The 12504-nt window shown below is 35.4% G+C and overlaps 1 protein-coding gene across 12 annotated transcripts in view; it reads right to left on the reverse strand.

The window, feature by feature from the left end:
- Positions 1 to 4262: 4262 nt before the first annotated feature.
- The window catches only part of LOC126815995 (nuclear hormone receptor HR96), a 206375-nt gene continuing 198133 nt past the window's right edge, over positions 4263 to 12504 (reverse strand). For 10 of the 12 annotated variants that reach the window (XM_050542101.1, XM_050542103.2, XM_050542102.2 and 7 more), the window contains 3 exons: positions 10911 to 11077; positions 10604 to 10666; positions 4263 to 10230 (listed from right to left, as the gene is read on the reverse strand). In XM_050542101.1, coding sequence (XP_050398058.1) covers positions 9453 to 10230; positions 10604 to 10666; positions 10911 to 11077 — 1008 coding nt within the window. In that variant the 3' untranslated portion in view covers positions 4263 to 9452. The remainder of the gene's footprint in view (positions 10231 to 10603; positions 10667 to 10910; positions 11078 to 12504) is intronic. The other 2 variants (XM_050542109.2, XM_050542112.2) reach the window with 1 other exon arrangement.

Raw genomic sequence — 12504 nt, forward strand, 5'->3', positions numbered from 1 at the left:
AGCCCATGTCAGTCGAATCAATATCTGTTCAAATTCTTAAAAGCTAAAATTAGGTAGTTGCCAGAAAAAAACTTGGGACTAAGGATTGATGAACATCGAATACTTTTTGGTCATCGCCATAAACTTTAACCAGGGGTTCTAGTTGGTACCTGCATTAGGGTCTATCCGCGACAGTGGGATACTGGCGTATTTTGAGAGATGGTGGCTCGTATCGTCATACCATCATACCTTTCTAAATTTCGTTTTCTGAAAATTCTGGCAGTGGCTTGCAAAGCACAGTATCCACTCGACGGAATTTAAAACCACAAACATCATGGTACATCTATTTTGGGCAATTCCTGACATAGCTGCACGAAGAGTTGTGTAACCGTGCTCGTTCCGGAACGCTTGACACCACTTCACTAATGGTGTATTATTTATTGAGGTATATTTCCATTTACCAACCCCACTTACCATTATTCTCATTTTTGATTCACTTTAGTGGCTAAATAGAGGGGGTGCAAGGGTTCATTTTTTACACCTCCTCTCAAATGGAAAATTCATATGGGTTCAATGCGGTTTTCAACATTATTGACATGCGATTGCTATACATTACTACAGATGTTAAAGCACGTTGTCAACTGATATTTCTCAACCGGTGAAAATCATATAGCCTAGCATTTTCTACACAGCCCCATATTTCTCGATACCGGGGGAGATACTCTCAAGGACCCTCCAAAAGATATAAATACGGTATTGGATATTTGTGTTCCCATGAGATCTTGTTCCACATGCAAAATCAATGGTCACCACGCCCCTTTTCCGCTTAGTGAACATTTGAGTTTGTTTATTCATTAGTATTTATTACGTATTGTACGTATTTCATTTATCAAAATATTTAATTAGATTTAATTTCACTCCAGCATTCCTAGAATGAAATAGGGTTTAACGTCCCACATTTCTGGGGGGGGGGGGGCGAATGGTTAGCACGTGTGCGCTGTATCATAAGATCAGTCATTGAGTCAACTGGCGTGGTTTCGATTGCCCGTGACAAGGAGTAGGGTCGCCGGTCCAATCTCGTGGGTTTTCTCCTGGTCCTCCGGTTTCCACCCACTGCTAAAGACCTACGCGCAAGCGAATTATTGAAATAAAATTGAACCATGCGTTAGTCCCGAAATGACCTAGTTTGTGTCGAGTGGAAGTTAAACCCCATCTCTCTCTCTCCCTCTCTCTCTCTCTCTCTCACCCACTTTTCTGCACCAACTTGAAAATTCCTGAAATATGGTACTACAGAAAGCATGACTTCTTGGGCAAATGAGAAAAATTATCTCAAATTTCAATTGATGATCAAGAGGTACCATTGTATCTAAAAAAAATTAATGCATCCAATTTGAAAATAACTTGTATGATGCTGGGTATATTAAATAAATATACATACAATTTTGACAAATAAAATTGGTATGATTTAGAATTCATGCGGTGGAGACAGTAGTCTTACGTCTTAAATAAAACCTCCTTTTATTAGACAGTAATGTAAGTGGGCAAACAAAAGAAAAATAAAACCACAAAGCAATATCTATAACATACTTGACTGATGGTGAAAAATTAGAGTGTACTTAACGATAGATGTAGGTCACATGGCTGAATATTCATTTTAATCTTCTGTTTCAGGTAGAACGTTGTTGTACTTTATCAGGCCCAAGAAGGTGAAATAGAACATCGGGGGAGAAAAGTGTGCTTCGCATGTAGTCGGAATACCCTTTTCAAAACTGAATCGTAATGATCATGGGATTGAAAATTATAGTTGTATAATTTGTTGTAAAATCACAGGTCTGACACACGGAAATACCCCAAGACGCGAAAGCACAATTCCCCAATAGATACGTGTCGCTGTGTGATTCCCAATTACATAACTTCCAAAATGTGTAAATACGTCACAATTCTATGAAATACAATTACTGAGCGACGTTTCGACTAGACTTCGAGAGAGAGAGAGAGAGAGAGAAGTGGGGTTTAACGTCCACTCGACACAAACTGGGTCATTTTGGGACTAACATATGGTTTAATTTTATTTCAATAATTCGCTTGCGCGTAGGGGTCTTTAGCAGTGGGAGGAAACCGGAGGACCCGAAGAAAACCCACGAGGTTCGACAGGCGACCCTACTCCTTGTCACGTACAACCGGGGATTTGAAACCACGCCAGTTGACTCAATGACAGGCTGTATGATACAGCACGCACGAGCTAACCATTCGGCCACCCAACCCCCCAGGCTTCTCTAGTCATTATCAACTAGAGAAGCCTAGTCGAAACGGCGCTCAGTAATAAGCAATAATTGTATTCCACAGAATTGTGACCTGTTTATTCCAGTTCAATTAATAAATGTCATTGAAACAGTTTTTCCAAAATGTGATTTTCCCGATACCCAACCGCTCAGGTGCCATACGATTCCTCAACAATGAGGTTTGATTCCCCGATACAGAATTGCCGAGGTGTGATTCCCCGATATACCATAGCCGAGGTGTGATTCCTCGATACACAATTGGTGATGTGTGATTCTCCCATGCACAATTGGTGATGTGTGATCTCCTATACATAATTGGTGAGGTGCGATCCCTTGATACACAATTGCTAAGGCGTAATTCACCAATACACAATTGATAGAGTGTGATTCTCCGATACACGATTCCTAAGATGTGATTCCCCGATACACAATTCCTAAGGTGCGATTCCCCGATACACAGGTCCCAAGGTGCGATTCCCCGATTGTTGGAGTGTGATTCTCCGATACACAATTGCCAAAATGTGATTCTCCTATACATAATTGTTGAGGTGCGATCCCCCGATACACAATTGCTAAGGCACGATACACAATTGCTAGCGTATGAATCTTCGATACACAATTTCTAAGATGTGATTCCCCGATACACAATTTCCAAGGTGCGATTCCCCGATACACAATTCCTAAGATGCGATTCTCTGATCGCTGCCCGGTGTGATTCCCCAATAAACAATTAATGCGGTGCGATTCCCTGATACACAATTGCTAAAGTGCGATTCTACAATATACAAATGCCGATATATGACTTCCCGGTACACGATTACTATGGTGTGATTCCCTGACAATTGCTAACGTGATTTGCTTGTTTAAAATGAACGATATATTGCAAATCAAGCGTTACAGACATACTTAACGTTCAAAGAACAACATAATTTGTGTCGCCTTTGCTTGTTCCTTCTTATCCAAAGTATTTTTGTGGGGCCTTTGTTACCTCTGATGTTGTCAAGTTGAATGTTCCCTTGAATCAAGATGAAGCAGTGGTTTACACAACCCCCACACTTAATAGCCAAGTTGATGACTGGTCACATAAAAATCATTATAATTCAGCAAAGGAGCACCACCCCACGATGATAGATTCTTGATGCTTCAGAACCAGTTCCGCATTGCAGGGAATGTTTAAGCTGTATCAAGTCGTAATGGCACAGCTAACTAAAGGCCCGGTCCCACTGCACTTACGGATGCAAAGAGGATGTAAAAGGGGGAAAGAAACGTACCCTCCGTTTGAAAACGCCATGCATCCGTTGTGTACTCATTGCATACGTGTTTCATACGCTCTATCCATCGAGCATCCGTTCACTTTGATTTCATCCGCGCAAAAAGTCTTGGGCTGCACAAAACTTTTATAACGGATGAACTTTCTGCCGTGTACGATGTAAAGGCGCGACACATACGAGCTCCAAACGTTCCATGTCCGTTATCATCCGTTAAACGTCCACTGTATCCTCTATGCATCCTCGCAACTCACATCCGCTCCAGCTGAAAACGGAAAGAGGGAGGAAAGATAAGGTACATGGAACGTCTATACATCGTTAGTAGCACGGAAATAGAAAGGATGTAAGCGTATGCATCTCGTATATAAAGTTTTCAAAACGGACAAAGCGTTTGTATCTGGGATGTATCTGGTATATTGAAGGATCATCCGCTTTCATCCGCTAGGCTTCCGATGAACATCCATTTAACATCCCCGCTACATACTTCCCACGTTCGTTTTTTTTCTGTTCTGTTTTCGCAAATTTTCGTCAATTTCTGGAGCGGATGAAAACGGATGGAGCCACCCCCGAAAGTTTGCTCGTCCGCTGTTTCCTTTTTGCATACGTTTTGTGTCCATCGGCCACTGGGACCGGGCCTTAACCTGCCTAATGTCTGTTCATAATTTATGATGTAGACAGAACAGCCCTTTTTGGTAACAAATTTATTTTAAAAAAACAAACAAAAACCTGTTAATAGGGTAGGAATAAACTATTTATTTCTGTAATTTGAAGCTAGTTATGACAGAGCCATGAATTGTGATTACTTCACCATGATTTGTGCTTGAACTACTGTACATATAGGAAGATCAAATACATACTACATGAATATCAATTAACAATTATTTCTTCAATTAGAGATCCAATTAAGAAAAGATGAATGAATGTATGCAAAGCAGATCAAATTATGTGCCAATATCTCCACTGATTGATTAGATAATTAATAAGAATTTATACATAAAAAACAACTCCCCCTTTTTTACAGCACTGACTCATAAAACCACAATATTCAACAAATAAATGTACATGTACATTGGCAACAGTAAGACCAAGTCCTCCCAATGCACTCATTTAATAAATGATGTAATGTTTTTTTTTTCATTTGCATATTCAAGAAAATCTACAAAAATATGATATAATTATGTATTGCTGCCAGATATAATTATAATTATGGATTAATCAATCAATTAACAGCGATGGAAATTACCTCAGGGCTAATAAATTCATAAAATTTCTTTATATAAAGTGTATGGATATGGATCTTCTAAGTTTATTAATATCAATATGATGGTCATCATTATAGTTATGGTTTGATATAATAATATACTCTACTTTAATAATGATGTCGTACATTATATAGTACACTTATTGCTTCACATGAGAACCATTAAAAAGACACGTCAAGGAATTATGTAAATGCATAGTTAGGATTAAGGATGAATTTATGTCTTAATTAACAATAATCACTAATAATGTTTGAAGAAGAACATTATTTAATAACAAATATACAACATTATCAACTTGCTAATAAGCTTCATTATCTGAATCACTGAATGTACAAGCAAGGTTTGTGTCCAACCACTGAAATTTTGTCATGCCTATTTTCAAAGCAATTCCGCTGAAACATTACAAATAGTGTAATTCTATTCTTTTCTCTCTATAGCCAAGTAGTTTTAATAAAAAATATGTTTCAAGATCTCTTATCAATAATATGTTTTAATTAAAATCTTGCATATTCATTATCAGAATAAACAAACAAATATATTCTACATCTATGTACAAAAAGAAGAAAAGAAAAAAAACAACAAATTTTCAAATATAATCTGTATATTATATGGCACATTTCCAAATATGACATTATGTCATTTCTTAAAAAGAGAACATTCACAGAAAATGAATATTTTCACATTCAATGTCTGTATTGAACATCATAAAACATGCTTGCCAAAAATCAAATACTTGAAAACTCAGCTTAATAATAGATTTTCCCAAATAACAAAATATCCCATGGTTTAACTAAACATGTTTTTTTTTTTCGAGCCCCACAAAATGATCCTTTTTTTTTTCACAAAAAAGTAGCAAAAGTATCATCATGAATTGCTTTAAAGAAAATGTCAGATTAGCCAGAAGGTAAAGTACACAGGAAACATTGAACCATTGTTTGATCAAATTGATTCTGCAACGTTTTGTCTAGTTACATATTTTTTCGAACATTCAAGAAATAAAAAGAAGGTCTAAAAAAAATCCTTTCTTGAATAGAATTGTTATGGGTAGCAACCATGCCAATGTTTTAATGATTACTAGTGCATGGGATCAATATACCTGAGAAATTGCTCCAAGCTGTTTTTCTTTTGATCTCCTTGCTAGGTGATATCATCCTTGTTGTGATATCTACGCTTATATGCAAGTCTTTCACATAAAACTCAATATCATAAATGACATCACAGAAACGCTAACAAAAAGGGTCTAAAATTAGCACAAAAAGAAGCTTGCTGTATCCTATATATAGTACAATGTAGAGGTGTGCGTAGACTTTCGCAGATTAAATACAATCTAGGTCTACTATTCATGCATTTTCTTCAAGATTTCCTAAAGAGTTATTCCTACCCATCTAAATGTTTTATATATATATTTACTTATTTATATATATGTTCAACAATGACATGTAATATACATTGGTGTCGTCCATATTGGACAACAGAAGAACAAACCGGTATATAACTCCTGATGGTGATCACAGGGGCTTGAAACGGTAAGTGATGATAGATCATTGATCTCTTAATTACTAGCCATGTTAGTCTAATATCATGCTATTTGTTTCAAGCCTCTGTGATGGTGATACATAAGAATAACAAGTGATAAATGAATCGTACACAATGATCAAAATGATTGAAAAAAAAAACAAAAAAAAACAAAAAAAAAAGGAAAAGAAAATTAATGCTTTCATAATGAATTTCACAGTTAAAAGCAAATGAAACCAGCCATTCATAATTTTAATTATCACCAACCCCATACAGCACACAGCAGATATTAAAGCCTCTATCTTTGCCCTTGAAACAAAACTTGTTTGTTAACAGTTATCTATTATAGATTATTAAATAAAAATATAATACGAAATAAGCACTTTCTATGATGGCTAAATAATTACTATAAGAATCTAAACAATTGAATTTTTACATGGGATAAATAATACATAAAACCTTTTACCTATCATTGGATAAAAATCATATAAATAATTCTTAAAAAATCATTAATTTCACAAACCGTAACTCTACAATCTGTATAATTAAATGACCATGACCTCTAAGTTCAAAATTAAAAATGGCTGCTGCATGCAGAAGTTCAATTTTACTTTCCATTCAAAAAGACTGTAACCAAGGTTATGATTGACTAATTAAATGATAAAGAATGAAATGATGAACAGACTTAGACAAAAAATTCTATCTTTAATACAAATTATTTACATTAATAAAATAAAATTTCATTCTAATAAAACTTTACTGCAGATAACACGTCATAACCCTTTCAACAAGGACTCATAAACTTTTACTCAAAATTCTAAAAGTATTCTATTGCTTTGAATGTCAACACATATGAAAACATGTTCAAAATTAAAATGGATCAAGCTTAATAAGAAATTCTAACAAATCAATAATTAATGATTGTGTAATTGTTAAAAATAAAATCACAAAAATGGATCTAAAAATGTCTAAAACAATCATCGGCAAGAAGTAGACATTATCAAATGAGGCAGGTACAAATTAAAATTGGAAGATTAATTTTCAAGTTTTATTTTTTTTGACTAATACTGTCTTCATTGTTTGATGTACCATGTTCTTATCTTACGATTAAGAAATAAGTTGCAGAATTCAAGCAAATAAGCAACAGTTTTGCATCAAGCCGATAGGATCTGTGCATCGTCAAACAATACATTGCGTACATTTACAAACTTATTGCTTTTGACTAAAACATGAATCATGTCATTGGTGGACAAAAGTTTCATAGTATCTGTTTTGATTCAGAAAAATAACCCACAGAATTTGAAAGAAAAGATATTTATTAAATTTTCCATATCTGTTTTGATTCAGAAAAAAACAACCCAGGATTTGAAAGAAAGGATATTTATTAAATTTTCCATAGAATTGATTTGGCAATGGAAGAGGTCATTAACATCCTTTTCTGGTTGTGAAAAGCTCCTATATGTTACGTAAAAGGAGATGAAAAAAGACTATTTTAAGCCGTGCTTACAACATCAGGTGTAGACAATGCAGCTAATCTGGACGGTAATGGCCCAAAGTGCTTCTCCTTCCTTCGATGCCATTACTGCATTTGGCATTCAAAATAACATAAAAGTTACATTGCTGGTTAAAAACCACTTTGAATTACCCAAGATTTGGTTGAGTGAACTCATTATTGTAAGCACTGGAAAAATCAATTCACAATTCAATTGAAGAGCTTTATTTTTGATTCAGTTTGCCCTACACCGGTGAATATCAAGTTGAAATTTTATTACAAGAATGATGTTAAATAATTACTTAGAATAAAATACAAGATGAGTGACGCATAGGTTCTTAAAGCACTGTCGCCATCTATTGGCTGTAAAACAGACAGTCTAAGAATTAAGACAGGGATAATTGAGTTTACGGTTCGTAGACACCCTAAAATATTAACAACAGTTCCACGATCTGATCGGATCTAATCAATAGAAAGTAAAACGTTGAAATAGATTGTTTCTAAGTGTAAATTTCGGCTGCAGGACTGGTGCATGGTGTTCTATCAGTAAGATAAGCGTAACATAGACTTAACACTTAAAATGTCAATAAATACTATTTCACACATTTTTAAGTAATATTTTTGAGTGGAATCGGTACATAAGAACGTTTGGCCATAAGCTGTGAGGTGAGTGATGTCTGCAACAACTGTAAGTGTAAGCAATGATGACAAGCCACGATTAATAATTGATTTAAAGCTGAGCCAACTTCAGCAGATCATTATGTTTAAATGTTTACAGGGTTTCAAGAAGGTATCTGTATTTAAACAATGCACCATATCTTACTTCTCCGCTCCACCATCCACCATCTTCCAAATTCGCGACCATTTTTGCTTCGTCTAAGTTTGAGTAGGTAAGTGATGTGTGATAGTTGTAGATATGTTAACATCTATACTGTATGTCCTGAGAATGACTTTTGCACAAACACAATATCGTCACAATATCAGCGAGTAATAACAAAATCACGAAAATAAAAATAATATATGGCTCCAACATCATCCAATCAAAAGCAGGAGAACGACTTCTTTAATCGGATGAAAAGAGCTCAGGATGACCAACTAATCAGTTCTCAGAAGTAATGTCAATCATTCTTTTAGCACCCAACTGTATCACCATTCAGTTCTAAATGTGTTTTTAATATCATTCACAAAAGGTCCTAGAACATTAGCATTAAGACATCTAGAGTCAGTTTGGCAATACTTTCACCACACGAACCAACCAATACATCAGCCAGATGTTACGTACGTTAAGTATATATATTTTTTTTTTCAAACAAACAAGTTTATATATTTATATTAGTGTGCTTTTTGTAGCTTGCACAATGCACTATTTACAAGTCTTATCTATAATATAATATATGTTATAACATTGTCCTATACAAGTTGAGAATGAGCCATTCTACAATTTGAGGTACGGAAACCTTCAGTTCAAAGTTCATTAGATATTGTTTGCACCAAATGCCAATGAGTCCATAATCAACATCCTCATGAATCATGAAGGAAAAATTCCTTTAATATATTTTGGAAATAAAAGTCTTCCCATTCGGTGGTCAATGCACCAATCTGGACGCTGTCCTGGTGAAATAAATGGAGTCCATTTTGAATAGTTTTCTCCTCTCTACAGCTTGTTGACGTTGAGGTCCAAAACTTCCTTCATCAGAGGCTGGATTCCTTCTGGATTGACTTTCAGTAAGACTTGCGAATGTTCCTCGTTCAAGTTTCGTATATCTGTAAGTTTCATGAGCAGTTTGGGGTAGATGGTTCTAACATAGCTAACAGGATACTTGGACTCAAGATAGTGTTGAAGTAGTAAGGCATATTTATCCTGTTCTTTAGCTATATAAGTTTTATCACTGATACAAGGACGATCGGGTGAGAAGAGTGAAATGACCAGTAAGAGTATGAGCACTGTTTCATCTGCTTTTAAATCCATGGCTAAAGATTTAACAAATTTCATATGTTCATCAAATAAGCCAGAACCTTCACCGATTTTCAACTGTTCTGCTGTCATGGCATATTTACCGTTATCATATGGATCTAAGAAGTGTTGCTTCTCACGATCAAAGGTAATGACAGAGCGAATGATAAGCAGTTCTATACTACCACCCTTCAATAAGCTGATCTGATCTGTCTGGGACAGAGCTTTGAATGACTTTATCTTTTTGGACATATCGATAACTCTGCGGACACTGATTTCAGCAATGTTGACCAGGTCTGTCATGGACGGGTTGTTCCTGGAGATGTCGTTATCAACAGAGATTTCTAGAGACTGTTGGTAGGCAGAGAGTAATTCATTGATGGCCAACTGTTCTTCCGGATCCAAAGGGCGCAAACGGTTGTTGGAGGACGTCACATCACCAGACTGATGACGAAATTTTTCAACTTCTTTTTCCCTTCTGAAAAAATAGAGAGACATAAGTATCATAATGGTTCATGGTATATGCAGCAATAACATTAATTCATAACAATCTTGACCATACACCATTTATGCATACAATGATACAGCTCGCTAAATAATTAACACATTTTAGTTTTTGAAGAAAATTAAATATTAAAATTATAAATCATCCTTTACATTTAGCAATTTAAAAATAAGCTAAAAGCTAAAAGCTATATCTTTAGCTGAAAAGAATTCCCATAACCAGCAGACCCCAAGACAACCCCAACAAACACTTTTCACCAAGATTGTAATTCAAATATTTAGGAAATAGCAATACACTGAAATATGGCTCTACTTCAAATAGGAAAAAAAAAAAAGCTAATGATAACCTTTTAAGTGATGACTGGCCACATTTGACCCCAAGCTGTGACCTTGGCCCTTGACCCATGACCCTAAAATTGGAAGGTGACACAAGGTGAAAAAGTTATACATAAATGTTCAGGAACAAAGGTTTTATTCAATCAAAGTAACACCGAGGCCAAAATTAGGGTAATCAATTGAAGGAACAGCCACATTCCAGTGTACTGCTCCCAGAACATATAATTGGGAGGATGAACAATAAAATGAATAGCAGGGACATCCCAATGTTATAAATCATATCAAACACTGAAGATGTAAATCATCATTGGTTTATACCTGTTTTCTTCAATTCGCATCCTTTTTCTTGTTTTTTCTTCTTCTGTAAGGATGTATTCCTTCCTCATTCCTATTTCAAAACATTTTCGTAGCCGACATCTTTTACAAAATCTGCGATTGGACACATCCATTTTGCATTTCTCTTCATAAGGACACTTAAAGTAATCCTGAAAAATAGAATATTTAACTTTTCAAATATCTTCTGTGAAACTATCAGCGTTGTATCTTTGACCAATGCATATGACATAAAATCTTCCTTTTACAAAGACAAGACGTGGTAACAACAGCCTCGCTCGATGTAAACCAAACACATGATGATTTGGAAGACGAGTTATAAATTCCTCAGTGTTTTATTAAACTGGGTAAAATCAGGTATGTGAGCTTAAAGACTACAGTACAATACAATGTTTACTCTCATCAAATACAAACATTTGTAATCAAACTAATTTGTATAAACTTGAAAACCCTTGAATTATATACCTGTAAATTACATTGTTCAACGACATGCTCATGGCAAGTTGATATTGAAAAGTCTTGGTATAAGAAATTGAGGTTTTGTTTGTGGTTTTCCATGATCTAATAATTTTAAATATCCCCATATAGCTCTAACTGCATACAAAGTAGATGAATTAATACGGCCCCCTGTTCAATTTTAACGCATTGAGAAGGCCCCCCCCCATCCCCATGTAACTACATAGATATAAACAATATTTGAAGTCTGCATATCATTGTCAAGACTTCATATGAACTATGAACTAAATGTTGCACACCCAGTATAGTGAGTAAAATATCTCATTCAGATTTAATTCAGATTGAAGAAATTTACCTATATTTATACTAGAGAAATAAAGGTGAGTATCTTCATCCTTTTCTTTAGTGATAACTTTTTAAATGGATAAACATGGCCACCATTAATGTTTCTCAAAATGGCCGTCTCCATAAGCCCCATTGGAGCAGAACAGAAAGACATTAAACCCCATTTCATTTCTTAAAATGAAATAGGATTTATAGTCTTAATTTTCTAGACCAACCAGGATAATGAAGACGGGAATAGACCTAACAGTGTGAGGGAAATTATGGCTTAACACATGCTATAGTCTACTCCTAACTTCCAGCTGTCAGGGAATCTTTAATGTGCTACCACTGGTATACACACGACCTCTTTTTTTTTCCTCCCATGTAAACAATTAGCCGTTTTTCCTAGCCAGGCACTTTGTCCTTCACAATGACAATGGGGAAACCGGGCTGGAACTTTGGTCAGGTCTAAATATTTCGTCAAGGGTTAGGGCGAGTGTTATCACTGTTTACATCTTATGACCTGGACAAATTCTGCAGGTGGCCTTAATATTTAGACCTAATCCTGGAACAACTCTGAAACCCCTGGTTAGTGAGCCAGCGCAAGCTGCGCATGCCCTATGAGCCTCGATGACTCCTCGATGACTCTTTTAACATCTTTATGAATTCTTAATTCCCATGATTAATAATTCTAACTTTTTTACATTATAAATATCTATTTATGTGCACATGTGCAATATTAATTTGAATAACTAAACATTCATCTTCATCCTACCATGAAATTATATGTGTACTGGTT

This window comes from Patella vulgata, chromosome 3 (genome assembly GCF_932274485.2).
Source record: "Patella vulgata chromosome 3, xgPatVulg1.2, whole genome shotgun sequence".
In the NCBI taxonomy this organism is placed as follows: Eukaryota; Metazoa; Mollusca; class Gastropoda; family Patellidae; genus Patella; species Patella vulgata.